This window comes from Cavia porcellus, unplaced genomic scaffold (assembly GCF_034190915.1).
Source record: "Cavia porcellus strain 051 isolate PalLab524CR breed Dunkin Hartley unplaced genomic scaffold, mCavPor4.1 scaffold_24, whole genome shotgun sequence".
Taxonomy (NCBI): domain Eukaryota; kingdom Metazoa; phylum Chordata; class Mammalia; order Rodentia; family Caviidae; genus Cavia; species Cavia porcellus.
This window is the reverse complement of record NW_026947507.1, coordinates 40325820-40348667: the sequence shown is the minus strand read 5'-3', so window position 1 is coordinate 40348667 and position 22848 is coordinate 40325820. Positions and strand designations below refer to the sequence as shown.

The 22848-nt window shown below is 49.9% G+C and overlaps 1 protein-coding gene across 2 annotated transcripts in view; it reads left to right on the top strand.

Annotated features, from left to right (window-relative positions):
* The first annotated feature begins 16557 nt into the window (after positions 1-16557).
* Positions 16558-22848, top strand: part of Scara5 (scavenger receptor class A member 5) — a 96303-nt gene continuing 90012 nt past the window's right edge. Inside the window, exons 1-2 of one of the 2 annotated variants that reach the window (XM_063234919.1) lie at positions 16558-16938; positions 20333-20450. In XM_063234919.1, the coding sequence (XP_063090989.1) occupies positions 16891-16938; positions 20333-20450 (166 nt within the window). In that variant the 5' untranslated portion in view covers positions 16558-16890. The remainder of the gene's footprint in view (positions 16939-20332; positions 20451-22848) is intronic. The other variant, XM_063234920.1, reaches the window with a different exon arrangement.

The window sequence follows — 22848 nt, the reverse complement described above, 5'->3', positions numbered from 1 at the left end:
CCATTTGCTTGGCTTTGTTGCTCACGTGTGTGTGTGTGTGTGTGTGTGTGTGTGTGTGTGTGTGTGTGCATGTGTGGTGTGTGCTTGTGTATGCTTGTTCCCAACAACTTCAAAGTAGGTTGCCTAGGCCACGTCTCTTTCCCATTTACTATTTTAGTGTACTCCCTCGCCTATTCTCAGTTCAACAGTAAAGTCAGGAAATTCAACCCTGATGTGACACTCTCATCTTATCTACAATCTGCATTCAAATGGCAATTACAGCCTATGCGGCAACCCGTACCCAGCCCAGGATCATATATTACTTTTACTTATCCCGTATCTAATGCCTTTCATCTGGAACAGTTCCTTGTCCTGTTTCATAACCTTATGGTTTGTCTGGTGTCTCTTCCAGGATTAAGCTTAGAATACAACATCTTTGGCTAGAACAACCACAAAGGTACCGTGTCTCTTTGGCATGAAGAAGTGGGAATCTGCCGGTGTTAGTTCGATTAGACCTGGACACCCCACAGTCTGGGCTTTGGGGTTAGTGTGTTGGGCAGGGAGGCTGAGGACCATCACAAGCCACCCTCCCAATCTTTTAAGCCAAAGATGTCCCTTGTCCCTGGCTGCCGGTGTCCAGGGTGGGGTTGCAAAGGTGTTTTTAAAATGTAGTAGAGGAGGGAGAGAAGGCAGCTGCCTCCTAACTGTATTTAAAGAGGCCAGTACCTTCTGCTGTGAGCTTGTCCCACCTCAACTCACTGGGCAGACTGATTACTGAGGGCTGGGGTGGGGTGGGGACCCTCGGGGCTGAGATCTTCAGAGATCCCCTCCCGCCCAGTCCCTGCCCTTGGAAGGAGTCTGCTCTTTCCACCTCACAGCGAGAAACTCCAGAGCTCAGGTTTCTTCCAGAAGGCGGTGGAGACCCTCACCTGTCCAGGTCTGTCACTACCAAAGCGGGGACTGGGTCCTAATGCCACTTCAGCATCTCCAGCGGCAGACACCACAGCCTTGCCAGTCACCCACGAGTGACCTCATCCCTGCAAAGCAATGCTAGTCATTCAGAACCCAAGCCTTGAGCCTCAATGCCTGCTGGGCACTTTCTCAGCATGGTCGATCCAATCTCCTCTCTGTCCCACTTGGGCTGTCACTGTGGAAGCCACGGAGGAACAGAGGCAGCTCTGCCTCATCCATCTCAGTGCTGCCCACCTGCCAGCAACTTTCTGCTGCTCCATCTGTCCCCAAGAGGGTGCCACTTTGGTGCTGTCACACAGCAACTGCCACAAATGGTGGCTGTGACTCACTTACAAGGTGAATCTATAACCAAAGGAGCAGGGGAGTAATCATTTGAGAATACACATTATCCAGACTGGATTAATAAAATCATTGACTTGGAAGTTATAATAAAAAGAACAATAAGCAAATATATGCAAATCAAACACCCAAGACTATCCAATAAAAAAAAAGTAGCTATATACAGAAAACAACAACTCACTTCCTGGTGCTACATGACATAAGGGAACGTGGTATTTGTGGAACGTCATTGTGTTACGCAGCCTAGGGAAAGTGAGGTATCATTTTATTGCTATTACTCTCTTTGTTCATTGAGACAGGTTCTCAGTGGTTTAGACTGGCCATGAACTCATTACAGAGCCCAGGCTGGCCTTGAACTTGCAACAATCCTCCTGCCTCAGCCTCCCTAGTGCTGGGATTATAGCAGTGTGCCACCAACCCCTCAGACGCAGTTATTATTAACCTCCACCAGAATCTTCATTCGCACAGAAGGGAAATAAGAGAAACCACACTCTTCACATTAGCAAGCAAAAAAAATGAAATATTTAGGAATTACTCTTATGAAAGAAGTGAAAGACCTATACAGGGAAAATTATAATACACTGAAAAAAGAAATTGAAAATGATCTCAGAAAATGGAAAGACATCCCTTGCTCATGGATAGGAAGAACAAACATTGTGAAAATGGCCATTCTCCCAAAACTGTTATACAGATTCAATGCAATCCCAATAAAAATACAATCAACATACCTTATAGATCTAGAGAAATCACCCCTAAAATTCATCTGGAACCAGAAGAGACCTAGAATAGCAAAGGCAATTCTAAGCAGCAAAGGCAAGGCAGGAGGCATCACAATCCCTGACTTGAAATTATACTACAAAGCATCAGTAGTAAAATCAACATGGTATTGGAATCAAAACAGAGCCGAAGATCAATGGAATAGATTAGAAGATACAACCACAACTACAAACACACTCAACCACCTTATCTTTGATAAAGGAGCCAAGCAGGTTCACTGGAAGAAAGACAGTCTCTTTAATAAATGGTGCTGGAAAAACTGGCTCTCCATTTGCCGAAAACTAAAGCTAGACCCATGTCTATCACCATGTACTAAATTAAAATCTAAATAGGTCAAAGATCTGAATATTAAAACAGAAACACTAAATCTATTGGAAAACAAATTGGGTAAAAACCTTGAAGACATAGGAGTAGGTAGAGAATTCATGAACAGGACTCAAACCGCATGGGAAATACTTCCCAGAATCAATTATTAAAAAGTTTCTGCATGTCAAAAGAAATCTCCAGCATAGTGAAAAGAAAACCCACAAACTGGGAAAAGATTTTAGTGAACTCCCTTTCATCAAGGGACTCTTGTCTAAAACATATAAAGAATTAAAAAAATTCAGACCCCCAAAATTCAAAGATCCAATCCAAAAATGGGCATCTGAGATGAATACGCACTTCTCAGATGAAGAAATACAAATGGCAAATAAATACATGAAAAAATGTTCATCATCATTGGTCATTAGAGAAATGCAAATTAAAACCACACTGATATACCATCTGACTCGTGAAAGAATGGCCAGGATCAAGAAAACCAACGACAACAAATGCTGGAGAGGCTGTGGGGAAAAAGGAACTCTCCTACACTGTTGGCAGGAGTGTAGACTGGTACAACCATTGTGGAGGTCAGTCTGGAGATTTCTCAAAAAGCTGGGATTGGAAGTCCCATTTATTCCAGCTATTCACTTCTAGGCATATTCCCAGAAGAACTGAAAGCATCATACCACAGTGATATATGTGCACCTATGTTTATAGCAGCACAATTTGTAATCGCCAGATCTTGGAAACAACCCAAGTGTCCATCAACTGAGGAATGGATAAAAAAGTTGTGGTATTTCTATATAATGGAGTATTACTCAGCTATAAAGAAGGATCACATTGAGATATTTATCAATAAATGGGCGTAGCTTGAGACCATACTCATAAGTGAAATAAATCAATCTCGCATGTGTGAATACCGAATAGTTTCCCTAATGTAAGTAATGATTCAAATATATAAAAGTATGTGGTAATCATGATTCCCCATTATGTGGCCTTGAAGCCTTATAAAGTTTTCACTTATTAATTGGAAAGGCTTTATTCTGGGCTTCTTGATATGGAAATATTTGAAGCTATAGTATATGAAGTTTTATTCAAATATTTCAAGGAAAAAGACAGACACTATGGTAACTACTATTAAGTCGGGTTATTTGGTGGTGAAGCATTAGGTTGCTGAAACAGTCATGCCTTGACCTGTATTGGTATATTGTTATGTCCTCTTTTATCTCAATCTCTCCCTTATTCATTAAAAAATTATTTAGTTATTTTTTATGTTTTTTTTAATTAAGGGGAAAAATTTAAAAAATTAGCAGGATATATTATAGTAACTTTTTTTGATTTCCTATTAATTTGTTTTGAAGTCCTGTAATACTCCCACTATCTTGTTTTGACTGATTAGACTCTGTTCCATTCTGTATGATAATATCAAGTTTGAGGGTATAGGCAACTACTTTGAAAGCAATAAGATTCACTAAGATTCCCAATTCTGGTTTGACTGTTGTCTCCTTTGGAAGTCCTGTAATGTTTACAATGCTCAAGTTTTATTGGTCTTGTTCTTTACTGTTTTGTTCAACTTTATAATACCTAATGAGATAGACAATTCTTTTTAAGGAAACAAGAGACATTATGGTAACCATTGTTGATAACCTTGTACTCTGTTTTACATCATGTACTATGTCTATCCTTGGTTTTGACTGACAGCTTTGTTTTGCCATATTTGACTTTATTCTCTCCCCCAAAAAAGTAATAAGAACTAAGGAGTAATAAAACCCAAAATGTATAAATTTTGTTGTAAAAAAGTGAGGGAAAAAAAGAGCTCTAAAGGATACAACAGCAAGTGTGTTTAGGGGTGTTAAATAGCTGACCACATTAATGTTTTTGGTTGGATCATTGAACACAACTGTTTGCAGGCTCACTGTTTGAATGTCTACTTTGTATGCTTTGATACTGTGACTTGAGCAACTATCTCTAAGATCATAATATGTAATCTATTAACTGGTGATTTCTTACTGTTTTTTTTTTTTTTTGTAGTTCTGTATTACTTGTACCTTTACACCGCTTTGTTTTGTTTTGTTTTTTCTCTTTTTCCTTTTAAATAAAGTAAAATTTAAAAAAGAAGAATCTTCATTCGTACCCTGATGAGGTGATTGTAAAGGGAGCTCTGCTTCTTGGCTTCTTGGAAAGCATTACACCGAGTCTGCTTAGGGTTATTAGCTGCCCTTGATTGGTCTTTCTCTTCTCTTCCATTTCTCCCCATCACGATTGAATTAGACAGAATAGCACAAATGTGTGTCTATTTTCTTTTGTCAAAATCCCTCGTCATAACCCGGGATCTCTCCCTGCTCTACACTGCACCACGTTTAATCTGATTAGGGACCCAGAGAAAATGGATAATGACCCAGGAAACCTAGCTGTAAGTGCCCTTTACCCAAAGAGCCACTTACAGTCTGTACTGTAAAATCTTGCCAAAGTCTCTATAGAATTGCTCAAGTTATGTGTCCCCTGGAAGGAAATATGAGTTGTTGCTCTTGGAAAGGGAACAATTGTGAGACCATGATCTCCTCCTTCAGGCTTCCCTGGGAGGAAAGGGCGAAGCTGCTTGGAGCTGGAAGACCAGAGCCAAGCTCAGGCCAGAAGGGAGGAACCTGCAGCTGCTGCCTGCAGGCGGAGCCCAAGGTCCAAACCATTTCTTCTTCCCTCAGTGTCTCTCTGTCTGTCTTTCTGTCTGTTTCTCTCTGCTTGTACTTAGCCATCTTTGTTATATCTTCCTGAGACTGCTTGGTTCGTCTTCTGTTTTAATCCCACGACCTTTGCACTGAGGACATCCCCAGACTTTTTCTTTATTTCTGAGACAGAGCCTTGCTAATTTGCTGGGCTGGGTTCAAACTTGCAGTCATCTTGCCTGAGCCTCTCAAAGTGCTGGGATTGCGTGCCGGAGCCACCACGTCTGGCTACAGTCTGTGGCCTTTTGATAATGGTATTCATTTACACTGTTCGGGTGGATATTAGGGCATAGTCCTTGTCTTCTGTTGCACTTTGGGTATTTTTGCTTCCTCCTCTTCCTCTCCCTCCCCCTTCTTCTTCTTCTCTTCCTCTTCTCTCTCCTCCCTTTCCTCTTTCTTTTGAAATAGGGTCTTGCTGTATAGCCCAGACTGGCCTGAAACTCAGGGGGATGCTCTTGCCTCAGCCTCCTGAGTACTGGGGGTACAGATATGTGCCACCATGCCATGCTCCATTGCACTTTTGAATCACCTGGGGACCCCAAGTGGATCCTACTCCACACAGAAATTTAGCCATGTGGAATGAAAACTTGAGCAGAACTCGGGCATCAGTGTTTTTGTTGTTTTCACCACCCCTTCCTGGTAGTGCAGGTTAGCATTGCAGCACCGCATGGGCTCTGTGCCTGGGGATCCAGCATCCTAGCACACAGGGTAGCTCTGGTAGCTCAGCCATGAGTATGCAGGTGTCCGGAGTGTGGCTAAGTGTGCAGGTCGGTGGGGAACACCTCTGTGACAGCAGGAGCTCAGCAGGAGAAAAGAGCACAGTGGGAACGTGAACAAGAAGCAATGATGGAGAAAAGTCCGGCCAGGTTTCCTTCAGGGCCCCTTAATCTGGTGTTCATGTTTCATGACCCAAACTCTGCCCTCCAAGGTCAATCCCAAAGCAGATCCCCGCAGGGGAGGGAGGGTGGGCCTTGTGTGGCTTTCTCAGAGAGCACAGTGAGGGACAGACGCGGGCAAGGAGAGGCCTTTACTCCAGCAGCACCAGAGACACCAGAGTCCCTCCTGCCACCCCCTTCCTGCTCCTGCCTTACCCCTCTGCTGGCCCTGCTGGGTGGCTCCCAGCTTCACGCCCACCGGCTCGAAGACTCCTAGGATCCTGGAGTGATTCCCAGGTAGCTGGGGACTGGAGTGGGACAGAGGTCCTGGGTGAGGCCCAGCTGCCATGGACATGGCGCCCTTTTCAACTCACATGTGCGGGACCAGGTTGCACCCCCCAGAGACAGGCATCCTTCAGGGCTGGGAGAACCATTATGACTCAGATCTAGAATGTTCCTCAGGAGTCTCATGTGTTCAGAGGTGGGACTTTTAGGAAGGGATTGAATCACAGGGTACCACGCTCATCAGTGCATTAGTCCATTGATGAGTCCTGTTCTGCTGGGAGGGAGAACTGGTTGGGGCAGGCGGGTCACTGGGAATGTGACCTGGAAGCATGTATTCTTGTCCCCGGCTCCCTGCTTCTCTCTCTGCTTCCTGGCTGCCGTGGTTGAGGTGCCGTCTTCCACCTTTCTGCCATGCTGGTTCTGCATGAGAGCAGCCGAACCCTCTGAAACCCTCTGAAACCACGAGCCAGATAAACCGGTTCTCCTTTAAGTCGTGAGTGTTGAGTGCTGTGTCCCAGGCACTGGACAGTGACAAATATAAGAACTAATGCCAATATCTGAGTCTCTGACCCTGCCCTATTGAGGGACGCTGGGAGAAGAAGGGGCCATCTTGCACTCTCAGGTCTGGAGAGGCACTAGAGACCGCCCTACCCAGTTAGAACCACGGGTGACCCTGAGAAGAAACGAGCAGGTAGGAGCCGTGAATGGGCTCGCCAGCAGCTCACAGTTACAGGGAACCGGGACAGGATTCTTCTTTGACAATGATTTGAATGTGATTTGTCACTTCGAAAAATTCAAATTGAAATCGAATCCCTTTTGTGCGATTTTAAGAGAGCAGAAATTTCATCCAGCTGTGGTGCTTCAGGGTGAGGCCTCTGGGAGGTCATCACAGTGGAGTCCCCAGCATTGAATCCTGGTGGCTTTATAAGAAGATGAGCCACCATTTTCATAGACCATTTTGATTTTGAAAATCAAAAGCAACAATTAAACAAAGTGCACAAGGTTTTAAGACAGTCACAAACAGAGTAACAACTTGGTTAACAGCAGTGCGACCCAGTGTCAAACACAGACCTGCAGGAAAGAGGCTGCCCACCCCACGTCATAACTTCTACTGTGTCACCCCCTCCCCCAGCCACACTGGAGATGTGACCCGGGTCCATTTTCCATGGAGCTCCATTTTCCAGCCCTTTTTATTTTGAGACAGGTTCTCCCTAAATTGCCCAGGCTGGCCTCAAATTTGTGCTCCTCCTGCTTCGGCCTTCTGAGTAGCTGGGATTATAGCACCACTGCACCACTGTGCCCAGTTCTGCTGTTGTGTTCTGACATGCTGGGAAAGTGTGGCTTTCCCGAGCACTGTTTTAGTGACCTTGGTGGTGGGCCCACGCACCTCAGATCAAATCAGTCTCTAGCCCTAGGTCTCCTGGCTCTGGAGGAAATCTCATTATGCCTGAAGGAGGGGGTCGTTCTCCACTGTAAACTGCAAATACACAGCCAACCAGAGCTGGGCATGGTGGTGCCACCTGTGGTCCTCACACTTAAGAGGCTGTGATAGAGCGATTGTAAGTTCCAGGACAGCCTGAATCAGCAGTGAGTTCAAGGTCAGCCTTCAGCCTGGGCTAGTCTCAGAAAACCAAAAACCAAACACACAAACAAACCTCCCCAACCCCAAACAACAAAAACCCCAAACCAAAACCCTCAAAACAAAACAACCACCACCAACCACCTGGAAGACCCAACCAGAAGGCAGTCAGATACATTGCAGCATTTTTTCCAGGGGAGAAAACAATATTTTTATGACAAACTCCTTCCTTGCTAATTTACAACAAATTTAAAGCTGTGTCCCCACTTGATGTCTGGAAGTTGCTCTTCTTTGTTTTGTTTTGTTTTGCTTTTTTGGTACCTGGGGTCGAACCCACGACCTCACCTATGCCATGCAGGCACGAAGTTGTTCTTTACAGACAGGGAACTAAGAGGCTACACCCAGACTTGGAGGTGTGTGAGGAGAATCCGGCTCTTCCTGCCCCTTCATGTGACTTGATCAGCTCGGGACATGGTGACAAAGCACTGGAGATCAGGTGGCTTAGGCAGCATTTATTTCCTCACCTTTGGAAGCTTCGGACTGAGGTGTCAGCAAGGCTGGCTCCTCCCAGTCGTCTTCTTGGCTTGGAGCTGCCTCCACCCTCGGCCCTCTGTGGTCTTTGCTTTGGGCGCACATTTCTCTGCAGTCTCTCTGTGTGTGCCAATGTCCCCCCTCTCTTTTCTTTTTTGAGACTGGGTCTTGCAGTGTAGTTCAGGTTGGCCTTGAACTCTGTGCGGTCCTCCTGCCTCAGCCTCCTGCATGCTGTGATTTCACACCTAGCTTATGCTCTCTTCTCATTAGGACTTCAGTCCTAGTGCACCAGGGCCTACCTGATGACCTGGTTTTACTTTCAAAATCTCTTTTAAGGCCTTAGCAATGGGCCAGTCTTCTCAGATGGGGATGGTCCCTGCAGCTGGCCTTGTAAATGTGGCCCCCACAAGCCCATCTACCAAGCCAGGAGGGGCTCTGATGAGGATGTGACAGTCCCTCTTCAGGGAAGTTTGCACTCATCAAGAAGGAGGAGTGGCATCTCTAAACCCCAACCCAGCCTACGAGGCACAGAGACGCAGGGATGCAGGGACCTCTTCCTGCACGGTGACAGCCCCCGAGGAAGCTGCACTGAGGCGCTGGCTCCTCTGAGTTTACACCCCAGGCCTCTTGTTCCTCGTAGGTCTCCCAGCTCTGCAGTGGTTACACTCTGGATGTCCGGGGGATACTGGGTGGAGGTCGTGCCTGTGTTCTGCAAACAAGAGCCCAACACCTGCATCAGTGAGAGGAGAGAGAGCCCATGAGCCACACCCACAGCCACGCTGCCAAGCCTGCCACCTCAGTCCCCCTTGTCCCCAGATTGCCACACTATACATCCTTCTCTTTTCAGACCTGGGGAATTTGAGTTATTGAGGAAACAAGAGCTTGTCGAAGGCTCTGTAGGTGGAATGGTGAGAATCAGTGTCAATCAGCCTTGACCAGCGTGGGTGATGCCGGGGCGTCCTATCCTGACTCAGCAGCTCAGGCACCGAAAGCCTCCCAGATTAGAGGTGCTGCTGGTCTACAATCCTCACTTGGATATGCAAAGAGGAAGAGGATGTCAAGTCAAGGTCCAGCTCCTGCCTCTGCTGGGTCTCCAGGACCAGTGACCACTTTGGGCCACAGCCCCCCATCTCCAGAGGGAGCCGTTAAGTGGTCCCATCTGGTGCTTATGTTATGAGACTGACTTGGAATTTGCTGAAGGTGTGGCATCTTGTGTCCTGAATGACAGTGGGATGGAATGGAGAAACAGGAAGAAGAGAGCAGGCAGCAGCACCTCACCTTCCTGCCTCTTACCAGGCTGACTCGACTCTCCATTTCTGTCCCTCGCTTCTGCTCTCGAGTCTGGCAGCTGCTCCTTTCTATGCATGGCAAACGGAATTCTTAGGAGGACCTCAGTGTGCTGGAAGACTTCAGAGTTCCTCCAGCAGCCAGCTTCTGACAGCTCCCTGAGGCCCAATCAATGCCACCCCTCTGCACCACAAAGAACCAGGCGTGAAGAAGGCCTGGTGTCTGGGGGAGGTGGGTAGCATGGGCACTGAGCTCATCCAGTCACCCGAGACTGAGCTCTGCCTGCTGAGTCCTGGAACGCAGCTTGAAGAGGCCAGGCAGCCTGAAGGGCACAGAGCCTGCTTGGGTGAGCCCTTGTTGCTCATGCTAACTTCCTGGTGGACAAACAGGGCACCGGGACCTGTTGGTCCATGTGTGCCACAGAGCTAGCTGGACTGTGGTCAGACACACCCGTCCCAGAGAGAGGAAAACAGGCTTGCAGCACAGAATGCTCACTCAGCTTGGCTAACATTTTGGGTTTCCTTATCTCAGCGGTTCTCAGCAGACAGACACTTAATCCCCACGGGACTCGATTCCAGCTCACACCCCTGAGCTTTGCTCTGGGCTTTCCCTGCACTATAACTTTCAGTGGGAGCTGGGAAATTGGGGATCCTATTGATCCAGGAAGGGTTCTGCCCTGAGAGGTACCACACATGGGCACGCACCTGCCAAGGAACCTGCTGAGGGGTGCAGGGAAGTGACACTTCCGTGTTGGCCACTGCTGTGTGCTGACTCTGCAGTTGCCCCATGGAGTCTTCAGTGCTTAAGTGCAGAGAGGAGTCATGGAGGGGCCCTGGAAATAGCAAGCATGTTATTCCAGCACATGCTTTCTAGGAGAATTCTCTCCTCCCTTTGCTAAGACAGAGAGGGGACCCACAGCGCCGTGAATTCTGAGGCAGGGCTTCCGGCACCTTGACCTGACATTAGCTCCAGGTGTAAGTAGGCTACACTTGCATATCAGCTTTGACTTTCATCTCACGCCTGCTGATGCTTGAACTTTTGGGCCTGGTTGACCCTGGAAGGACTGCCCCTCCCAGAGCTCACCAGTTTCTGGAGAGTAAGCATCTTTCTCTCAAGCTAAGCATATTTTTCCAAAGCAGACTCTCCAATGAGATTCCCACATTCCCCACCTCTGTCTTACAGGCCATTGTCTGTCTGCCCTGACCACTCTCAGGCCTGGTATCAGCTAAGGAGAGATAATCCTGTCTGCCCAGGGCCTGCTGAAGTGATTCACACTGTTGGTGGCCAAGCCTGTGCCTGCTTCATCTATTATCTCTGGCTCTTGCCTGTAATCCCCCTCTCTCCCCTGGCTTCCTGATCAGCCCTGATCCTTCTTTGTTGTCCCTCTGTGGCACGGAGCACCCTCTTCTCTTGGGAACTCTGAGTAATAAAATGCTTATCCGATGGCTGCTGTCTCCTGAGCTTTGGCCTTGCCATGCATCAATTTTCATAGACATAGAAAAGGCAAAAGGGACACAACATTCCAGTGTCTATGATGGAGGATTCCAGACCAAATTCCAAGTCGATGCAAGATGAATTTAAAGAGCCAGGCGTAGTTACCAATGGCTCAGCATCATCTTTAAGAGATGCTCAGCATCATCTTTAAGAGATGCCCCTTTGGGCTGGGGTTGCCCAAAGCTTCAGGCCAGAGATTTTTAGTCCATTGCCAGAGGCTTGGTTGAAGCAGATGGGAGGCTGCCGGAGGCTGCCAGAGCTGCAAATGACACGGCTACATTTATTTAGCTAATGCTGGAAACCAGAATCAAAGTTCAAATGATCTCAATTGGCTAGAGTCATGGCTCAAAGCTGGCAAGATGAAATATAATGGGATCAATGGAAAGCATCCTTCTGAGAGCCCAAAAGTCAGCTGCAGAGGAACTACGCAAAAAGCAAATGAATCTGGTGTGGCAGAAACCCATACATTCCAGAGATCAGGGCGACTCGGGCTCTGTGTCAGTCACGGCGTGAACTAGCAGTTCAGAAGTGCTGTTTGCAACGTAGATGGAAATCTTGAAGGCATAGTGGTAGGCAGAGAATTCATGAACCAAAAACCAAACTGCATGGGAAATACTTCAAAGAATCAGCAAATGGATCCCATCTTATTAAAAAGGTTTTGCATTTCAAAAGAAATCACTAACAGGGTAAAAAAGAAAACCCACGAGCTGGGAAAAAAAACTTTAGCCAATGGTCCCTCAGACAAAGAACCTCTATCTAGAACATATAAAGAATTTTTAAAAAATCAAGCCCTCAGATTCAGAGACTCAATTCCAAAATAGGCATCTGAGAGGAATACACACTCTCAGATGAAGAAATACAAATGGCAAACAACTGTATGAAAAGATGTTCAACATTATTGGTCATTCGTGAAATACAAATTAAAACAACACTGAGATTCCATCTCACACCAAAAGAATGGCTATTATCAAAAAATCAACCAATAACCAACATGGAGGGGCTGTGGGGGAAAGAACCCTTCCGCACTGTTGGTGGGAGTGCAGACTGGTGCGGCTACTGTGGAAATCAGTGTGGAGATTCCTCAAAAAACTAGGATTAGAGGTCCTATTTGATCCAGCTATTCCCCTTCTGGGTATTTTCCTAAAAGAATAGAAACATCATACCACAGTGATATATGTGTACCCATATTTATAGCAGTACAATCCATTTGGAAACAATCCAAATGCCTATCAACCAAGGAATGGATAAAAAAGATGTGGTATTTTTATACAATGGAGTACTACTCAGCTATAAAGACAGATAAACTCAAGGCTTTTATAGGTAAATGAATGCACCAGAGACCATAACTCCTTTGATGGGGGTTTATGCCTGAAAAACAAAAAAATCATTTTTCCTCTTCTTAGTTCTTCCCTTTGAAAGCATGCGTGGAATGTTCTTTCTCTCTCCCAACCAAAGCACGTGTGCAGTGCGGTCAGTTGCGAGAGCCTTTCGTCAGGAAGGAGAAAGGTCCTTGCGTGGGCTTGGGAGAGGCATCCGTGGTCACTGGGTCCAGTCCACTGCTTGATGCAGAAGGTCCTCCTCGTGTGGTTCTCCTGGCTGGCACACATCCCCGGGGCCTGCTCAGGCAGTGTCACTGGGGACAGTGCAGAGAGACACCCAGCACCACCTCACCACATCTGTTACCTACCTGCACGCCTGACCCATACCATCCTAGCGACTTCTCCTCAAGGGTCAACACTGTCCCTCCCTGCTAGTTTCTGGGCCTTGCAGCACCCTGGTCGTCCTCTGTCTTCTGCCCATAGAACTGAACCCACAGCATCCAGTGTGATCTCATTAGCGCCGAGAGCAGGGATCCTTGAACTCCCGTTGTTCTGCTCATCTCGCTTTCATTAATGCAGCCTAAGTTTTAAAATAGCTGTTTCCTCAACTTTCAGTGATTTAACACCAACGCTGAAGACATCTAAGTCTGAGACCTTTTTTCTTCCGTACCTTGAGGAGCCTGGTAGTCCACATCCTGTAAATGGGAAGCGATGCTGTCTGGTTTACATTTATCCCACTAACTCTCTTCTTGAGGGCTTTGGCCCCAAAGTCTCACCCTGTTTTGAGAAATTTCTTATGATTCATTTGAGCGAACATGTTTGGCTACCACTTACAAATTGCTTACTTTCAAGTTATTTCATCATCGAATTCCCAAGTGACATTTAGGTCATCTCCATTTCAAAACAGATCCCCTGGGAGGGCACCCTGGCTCTCTGATTGGATCCTTCGAGAACTCCAGGTAGGCCCCGGTCTTGGGCCTCTGGCCCATGCATGCCATGGGGAGAACTCTCCTCTGCCCTCCTGCTGGTGGCCTGGGCCAGTGTCAGGAGGCCTGGGCCGCTGAACGTAATCCGTCACCCTCACACCTGCTGGGAAACAGCCCCAGTGAGCTGAGTGCGGGGAGCCCAGCAGATGGTTGGGTGGATTCCATGTTGGGCGAGGAGCAGGGAGCTCCTCAAGGCGGAGGCTCTTGCTTCTCCCGCCTCGGACTCTGCGCCAGCTGTCAGCAGCTGGACACTGGAGAGACCCACATAGCAATTAGCATCCCATTTGTCAGGGGCTGTCAACTCTGAAAAACAAGAGCCACGGCTGACATGTGGGGAGTGCGAGCTGCTGTGGTCACTGTGGTGAGCTCTTGGTTATGTGAAAGCTCTCTCTTCCCTACTACGTATCAGAGGGTGTTACCTCTGCCTCTATGGTCTTGCTACCGCAGAGTCCAATCCACCCCACATTTCCCTAGAGCACTGCGGGGCAGGGTCCAGATGCCAGTGTAGCACAGGACCAAATGGTATCAAGCCTCTGCCAGACCATTCTGATGCGAGGAGGTGAGAAGATCCGGTCCACGCTAAGGGCTGCCCACCAGAAAGCCTGCCCTGGGGGCGACTTCTGTCCTCCACTATCCAGGGGACCCTCACATGCTTGGGCTACTTAATTCATAATAGACAAAGACTGGAAACTACGTACATGCCCACCCACAAGAGAAGAGATGAACAAAGAGAGGCTTATAATAGAATACTACTCAGCAAAAGAGGAAAACAGCACGGAGAGGGAGCTGGTTATGGCCATCAATCTGGACAGACCTTACCCGAACGGGGAGTGAAATATACCAGAAACAAAAGGGAAAGAGAGTCTCGCCTGGCCCAGAGCCACTGAGTGTAAAGTATAAACTTCATTCTTCCTGCACTTTTATAATTTAACAGTTCCATGCCTGTTTCTGGGTCTTGGGCAGAAAACCAGACCCTCTCTAAGTCTCCCTCATCCATTATTGATGGGGAAAGACAGGCTCAGAGCAGAGCCTGGGCTCCACTTGGGTCCCATCTCTCAACTCCGTCCTCATCCTTCTCCTTCCCTCCTAGTGAACAGGGTAAGGAAAGCAGAGAGGGGGACTTTATTTTTAGGTAAAGTAAGATTTCACCACATTTCACCAACTGTCTTAGTCCATTTGTGCTGCAAAAAGGAATGTGTGAGGCCGGGTCATTCATAGCAAACAAATGTATTTCCTTCCATTTTTGCAGCTGTGAAGTCCAAGATCAAGGCACTGACATCCAGGGTGGCCTCCTCACTGCATGCAGGTGGCAGGAGGCCAGGAGGGGACAAATGCTGAGTCTTCGAATGTGAGGAGGCAGAAGAGGGACAGCCACTCCCAAACCCCTCTTTATAGCCTCACCGATCCCCACCTCCCAGCACCTTGTATCTGGGATTATGTTTCCATCATGGGCATCCGAGGAGACAGACTGAGGCCACAGCACTAACTAAGCTGCCCTATTTCTTGCTGAAATGGGCATCTCTGCGCTGAAGATCCCTGGCTATCATGCTCTAAGCATGCTCCTGGCTACTTTTTAAGATTCCATTCCTAGGGATACCAGTGAATTGATGGGTGAGAAAAACATCACTGTTGGAGAGAGTAGAAGAGGAGGGGATGCTGGTGGCTCTAGCTTGGTTGGCTAGGGGTCAGTTCCAGCTCTGCCCTTACAGACTGCAAGACCTGGGACAAGTCATGTGATCAGTCTCCTTCCCACAGGCTCAGTAGCAGCATCTGCCTCAGGCTTGCTCTAGAGGCCCTTCCGGTGGCAGCCCAGGTGCCATACCCCAGCTTCAAACAAGCCGCAGTTCAAAAATATTTTTAAAAATCTTATCTGTATGGAACATGTGAAATTTTTTCTTCCTCATTGTTCCCAAAACAATACAGCACATCTATTTACACTGCATGTTGTCTAAGACATCTAAAGATGGTTTAAACTCTATGGGACGAGGCATAGGTTATGTACAAATACTATGCCACTTTACATAGAGGCCCCAGCATCTACGGATGTTGACATCCATGGGGGTTCTGGAGCCCAGGGAGACCGTCCAGGTTAAGTGTGTTCATGTTCTCCCTCTTCCCTTTCTCCTCCTCCTGCCCTTCCGCCTCTTGTTATTCTTATAATTATGTGATTACTGCTTCTCTCTCCGGGAAGCATCAGGCTTCAAGCTGCAGCAGTGAGGAGGAACAAGCTCCGAAAATGACTCAGGCTTCTCTGACTCAGCTGTGGGTTGGCCGACGTGCCACGGGCAGAGCTGAGCCTGGCCAAGACTGTCTGTTCGAAGTCTAACTCTGAATGTTAGCCAGTAACGGAGCCAGATGTACGGAGGTTACATTCCAAGCTCTCCTCTGGTATTTTGAGGCAAAGTCTCACTATGTATTTTAGCCTGGGCTTGAGGTCACTTGTGAACCCCAGGCTGGCCGTGAATTTGTGGCAATCCTCCTGCCTCAGCCTCCAGAGTGCCAGCATTATAGGTGTGTGTAATCACCCATGTCCATCTCGAATCTTTCTGAAAATCACAATTGCTCGAGTTATTTTTGCTCACTCACGTTCGGCTTCCTATATCAGATGACAAGTCCCTCACAGCCAGCCTGCCTTTCTTACCCTGTGCTCCCCTGTGTCGGGTTAATGCTCCATAAACTGTGTTTTTGCTGCTGATTATGTTGAGCTCAATTTTGGGAAGTTTCCTTAGAGGTCTGAGGCATTCTTATGAATATGTCTCATATTCATAAGAATATAAGGGTGGCCAGTCTGTGTCCTTCAGGGGTGGACAGGACTTCAGAAAAATATATAGTCATTTCTACACCAAGTTGGTGAATGAATTGAGCAACGCCAATTCTGTTCTACAAATAAATTTGCAGTACGGGTTCTTCTACCCGGCTCCTAGGCCAGGTCTAGCTGCCATGCCCGAGGAGTGGTCCAGAGAATATTTTGAACATCTTCGATCGCCGATCGCCGATCGCCGGAGACCCAAGGCCAAGCCGTCATGCCGAGAGCGGCCACTAGAGGGGGGCCGTGCTCCAGACCCCACGGGCGCAGCCTCCGCGGTCGCTCCTGGAGCTTTTATAAAGAGTTCCTGCAGCCGGCCACTCAGTCAGAACTCCCAGAAGTGCCGGTGCCTCCACGGGACATCTCCAGGTCGCTGCCCGAAGCTGACAGGGACGAGGCACCACGCAAGGGGTCCCAGGAGCAGACTCTCCCTGCCCCGCCGCCTGCTTGAGTCTTGCCTCTGAGCCTGGTCCTCCTGCACGAGGGATTCTGGCCCTGGTCTGGGACAAGTCACCAGGTGCCCCCGCGACCTCTTTTTATGACTCCGTCTGGCCTTGGCTGGCTGTGGGGACAGGCTCCGAGGGGCTGCTTGGGTCTGAGCGGGACTGCAGCCGGCTCTGCGAATTCCACCTCGAATGCTGGGAACTGAGCGCCAGGCTCTGTGGCCTCAACGGGGGCGTCAGGTGAGTCTGGGCACTGACTTTGTCCCCGCGTCTGTGGGGGTGTGGGCTCCGTGGTGGCGGCTCTGCCCCGATTTCCTCATAGCTCCGCAGCCTGTTCAGGGAGCAGGTGGACAGGACAGCCTCCCTGCGAGTGCTGTGTGCGCACGCCTGCCACGCAGTGCAGCGGGTTGGGACCTTTGATGCTCACAGTCGTTTATAAAACTGGCTGCAGGCCTCCAGGTGCGGCTACGCTCAGGTTCCCTAAGTACAGTGACAGGAGGAAAGGGCTTGCTGCCTCCTCAGCAGTTCTCTCTCTGTCACCTTCCTAGCGATTTTCACTGAGTTTGGATGAGTGAGTCGAGGAGTCCAAGGAAGCCGGAGCCCTGCAGAGTTAGAGGCTGGACAGGCACCGGCTTGGCAGGAAGAATTCACTCTGTCGTTTGGATGCCTGGCGAAAGACTTCGAAAGTCAGGGTCCCCACCCAAGCCCCAGGCAGAATTCACAGTTGCTCTTTGCAAAGCAAACCCAGCATAGCTTGTTTTGGGGACTGGCTCAGGGGACCTGAGACTGTTTACCTGGTGGAAGGGTGTTCTCATCAGACTGCCCCCATCTGGTGTGAGGCTCTCCAGCTGCATGGACCCTGAACCACGCAAGCAATGCACTTGGGCTGAGTGAGGTCAGGCACCGGGCTGTGTCCCTGGGTGACTGAGGAGAGAAGGAGCTGGGCTAGAGTCCTGGTCCTCTGAGCACCTGGTGCTCACAGGTCTGCACAGAGTGGGTGTAGGAGACTGAGGGCTTTTGCAGCTTTCAGCTGCAGAGTCTAAGGGGCAAACCCAGTCTCTGACCTGCCCAGTAAGTGTCTTGGGCATCATCACCTGGCAGTGAGCATCTCCCTGGAGAAATCCATGGAGTGCCCCTCCCTGCTTGCAGGGTGGCCTTATTCCAGTTCCAAATGCTGAGGTCCAGGCCCTCAGGCTTCGTTCCCAGGTCCCTGTGGCCTCCACACCCAGCATATGTTTCCCCTCTTAGCTCTCAGAGCCTCCCTTGGCCCTGGGCCCTGCCTGCTGGGGTGTGTTGCTGGCCCTCTGGGGTTTGACCCTCTTCACTGCCTAGTTTGGGACCCTGAAGGTGGCCACAGGCATATCCTAGGCAAGGCGCCCTGCAGTTGAGCCAGGCCCTTGGTGAGAAACCCCTGTCCAGTGTCTCCTTCTTGATGTCCACTGGTTCTTGCTTCTTGGGTTTCAGTTGGCATCTTTAAGATGGGAATCATGGAAGGACAGTGCACCTGCCTGCCCCTTGCTGTGCTCCTGAAGGAACCCTCAGGACAATGCCAGGGCAAAAGGTCTGGTACCCCTCAGTCCAAGGCACACGCTAGCTGTTTGCACTGTGGCTGCCATGCTGGACAGACAGCTGTGCCTTGCCAAGAGCACAGACTTGGCCCAGAGCTGATAAAGACCCATGAGCTGAGGGCCAAGTTCCTGTTCCTCAAGCTCCCCAAGAGGGAAAAACAGTCCCAAATAAAACCAGGACAGCAGAACGAAGTGCCTAGCTCTCCCTTCCGAGTACAAACAGCTGAGTGTTTCCAAGCCCATCTCTCTCACATCTGGCAGCCCCAGCCCTCTCCCCTGTCCCTCTCCACTCCTCTCTCACCAGCTAAAGGGTGGTGGGGAGGAGGCAGAGGAGGTCTCCAGAGGAGGACCCCTAAGGGCCAGATACCAGGTCTGTGTGTCCAGGAAAGGAGGAGGTGCAACAAGAACAGTATTGGTACCCCACCCCACAGGGACAGCAGCACCCTATCTGTCTTCCCTGATGACCTCTGGCCATGACTGCTGTTGCCTTTGGCAGAGCGAGGGTTATCACAGGCTGAGGAGACACTTGCCCAGGAGCCAGGCCAAGGGAGAGGCGCTGTCCAATGATGGAGCAGAGCAGTACGGTGCTCCACCTAGAGGCCCTTGCTGGGCGGAGGCTGCGCACAGAAAACATCAGAGCAGGAGGCCTGGAGAAGCTGGGTGGGAGGGATCTGGCCAGGCGGAGAGACCCTGCCAGAGCCGAGAACCACCCTTTCTCCTGGCCTTCCTACAGCTGCAGGAAAGGCCCAGGAGACAGCGCCCCCATGTGTGTGCAAGTGCATGCACATGTATGTACAAGTGAATCTGTGCTAGGATGTGGGGGATCAGTACTGGAGCAAACAAGAGTGGAAACCTCATGCTTGCTTCCTCACTGGACTTTCTCTACCCTGAAACCAGGGGTCTCTGTAGACCAAGCTCCAGTCTGGAAAGCAGGGCTTTCCCAGGTCCCCTTCCCATCAGCCTGCCGCGCCCCCTCCCCCTAGAGCAGACTGATCCTGGACCCACAGGCCACGCCCCCCACACCTGCCAGGCACTGTGGCATGGCCTCCTAGGGCACGGACCTCTGCGTGCGCCTCAGGTTATGCGGGACCTGAGATCCAAACTCCTGGAATGTTTCATCTTCTAGAGAATTAATTTATTTAAACAGACCTAGGTGTGCTAGCGCACACCTGTGCTCCCAGAACTCTGGGAGGCTAAGGCACAAAGCTCAGAAGTTCCAACCCAGCCTGAGCACCCAGTGACGTAGTGAGACTCTGTCTCAAAATAAAATTTAAAAAAACGTTGAAAGGCTGGAACTGCATCTCAGTGTGACGGCCCTGGATTCCATCCCCTGAGCATATACGTGAGGGTAAGGACACAAAGTGTTTCACAATTATGTAAATAAATATTTTGTCATCTTTTATTTTTTAAAAAAGGATTTTTCTCATTATACAAAGAATGTAAACTCAGAAAATCTGGAAGCAAAATGAAATAGACCACTCACCATCCCTTCCGGCCAGAGGCCTCAATGTCCAGCTCACCCTGGGTCCCCAGCAGGAAGATGGCCTTCATGTCACAGGGTGTGTCTTAGCAAATGTGCACACTGCCAGGCACACACACACACACACACACACACACACACACACACACACAGAAAGCAAGCTCCCCCTCTCAGCTTCCGTGGCTCCAGAACTTGTGTCTTCACAATGCACCCGTGTGTTTGGTTCCCCCAATCCAGCAGGAGCAAAGCCCGGGCCTCTCTCTTGGGTACCCTTGGGGTAGCAAGATTGGCTCCCAGCCCCTGCCTAACATGGCCACAATGTCCCCAGCCCAGGGCTGCAGCCAAGTGTGACAGCTATTGCAAAGAAGGGACAGAGCTCACAATCAGAAAGGCCCAGGGCAGTGAGCACTGCAGGGGTGTCACTGGATCCCCGAGTCCTGGAGAGTGGTGTCTGGTTGCTTTGATGACAAGAGGGTCCTGGTGCTTAGGCTCAGGGTGACATGGTGCTGGGTGCTTTGTTTAGAGCATTGGTTTCCATATCCACCTGTGCTCAACTCTCCCTTCCCCCCGATCTGTGCTGTTGCAGGACTTGATGGAGAACAAAGCCATGTACCTGCACACCGTGAGTGACCGTGACACCAGCTCTGTCTTTGAAGAGCCCTTTGATGGCCGGAGCCTGTCCAAGCTGAACCTGTGTGAGGATGGTGAGTGCTTCAAGCCACATCTCAGTACAAGATCAGCAGGGCCATTGCAATGGGATGCTGGTGACCTTGCCGTCCGGAACTGCCTGTGTTGATCTTGAGCCTTGAAATGTTTTGGGGGTGTTTTCCGCTCATTCACCTCACTAGAGCCATGCAGACATCTGGCTAAGTTCCCATTTACAGATGGCTAAGCCAAGCTGAGTGCAGCATGGGGAACCCATGGCTGGTTGGTCACAGAGAGTTCCCAGGACTGAGTGTCCCAACAGCTTGGTCAGGGCTTTGCCTCTAGACAGAGGCTGGGGCCAGATGAGGGCATCCAGCCACTCAGGCCAGACCCTCTTGATAAGCGGAGGAGCCTCCAGCCCATCATCACCCAGAAGCATTCACGAGATGGTAGTGTGCCTGCCCCACCCTGCAATGGGAAGGGGACCTCGAAGACCTCTCCGCGGAGAGGAGGCTGCCCGGAGACAGCTCCCCACACCGGGACCAGGTGGAAATGTGTGTGGGTGTTGAGGTCCCGCAGGGAGATGGCTTTCTGGAAAAGGCCCTGGAGACTGAAAGGGACTTTATAGAAGAGGTGAGGAAAACTCCTGCCAGCTTGTTCCCTGCTGTCAGAAAGACCCATGGGGCTGGCCCCACCAGGCACAGCGGCCAAGTGATAACAATCCATGTCCTTCACTTGGCTGTGTCCCCATTGCACACAGTTAGGGATCTGGTTTGGTCAGAAAGAACTGCAGGTGGCACAGTGGGGTGCCCGGGGGATCACTGTGGCCAGGCTTGGGTACCAGGGGGCCAAGGCTGGGAAAGCGCAGTGAAGGCAGCAGAGCCTGGGGTCCCTTCTTGAGGCCTCAGTGACTTGATCTGCCAAGTGGGGATGCAGAAGGTCTCACTGAGGTCTCATCTAGTTTCACGACCTGTGTATAGAAACAGACCTGGCTGTTGCATTAGGGACCTGCTCCTCTGGCTCCTGTAACAAGAGCACAGGCTGGACAAGGGAGGCCTTGCTGTTTTACTCACAGCTGCCTCCCTGCTGGCCCAGCATACAGTAGGTGTCCACTAAGGCTTGCATGAATAAACTAAGGAATGCGTGCATGCACTAAGGAAAGAATTCGTGAACAACCTAACGAGTGAATGGATGGGCAGCCAACCGAGCAGTCCTCAAAATCTCCAGGCAGCAACACAAACACCTTCCCAACCTGATTTCCAAATTTCCTAGGTCTCTTGCACTCTGCTCCTGGCTGCCAGGTGCCGGTGCTGGGAGGGAATAAGAAATCAGATAGAGCATCGTGGAGATGAAACCAGCTTCCAGAAACTCCTGGGCTTCTGGCTTGACTTCCTCCTTCTCTTTCATTTATATGAGAGAAGTGGGGAGTTTGACTTGGAGAAGTTCAAGCCAGGCTTGATCTCTTGCCAGAGGGCTTCACAGCTCCTTTGATCTTCATTGCTAGAAGTAAAAGAGAGAGGGGAGGAAGGTTGGGCCGGGCGAGGAGACGGAGGAGGTGGACGTGGGGAAGGGAGCACGGCTGGCCAAGGCCACCCTGCCTGCTTGCAGGAAGGTGTTAGGTCTGGGAGGGGTGCCAGCTTCCTTAGGGGACCCCTCCTGAGAGGTAGGGTGGAGGAAGCAGGGGAGAGACACACTTCCTGGTCGGAGGCTGGCCCTGGGGTCTTGGCACTGGGACAAAAAGTCCCCAAAGTGCAGCCCAGCTACTCAGGTGTGACCTTAATGACAGCAGGCTGTAAACACGTCATGGCAGATGGAGTCATATCCTGGTTGTACCCTTTCTGGCCATCTAAGTTTCCAGGGTCTGTCTGGGCCCTCTTGTCCTCCCTTGGTACTCTTAAAATGAAAGCTTTCCTGAACCTTCCTGTTCCGGGCCTTTGTGCCCTCCTGGGGCTGCCCTCCCTCTTTACCCTGTATCTTCTCCCTGTGGCCCCCAGTCTCTGGCTGATGGCACCTGCTCCTTATGCTTGGATGCCTGCCTCAGAGCCCTGACATCTCACATGCCATCTGTGTCCCTGCCGGGCTGCTGTGGTCCCCCACTTCACAAGCCAGCAAGATCCTTGAGGCCAAGGTGGGCGCTCAGCCCTTCTGGGGCTCTGCTGGGGCCAGGTACCTCGCAGACTCCAGGAAATCTATTAGCCATCCCCTGGCCTGGGGGCTCCTTCCCTTGAATTCCGAGTTCTTTCCTGGGGAAGGAATTTGAAGGTGCCAAGTTGCTGGTCCTAAGTAACTCCCCTGCCTCTGGATTTGGATCCAGTGGAGGAATGGACTAGAAGCCAGGTGGGAATTGAGCTATGGAATCTGTCCTATGCCTGGCAATGCTAGATTCTGGGTGTGGCTTACATGGTGGAGCCCTAGGCTGGAATTCCTGGGGAAAAGCCATTCCCCCAGCCGGCAAGC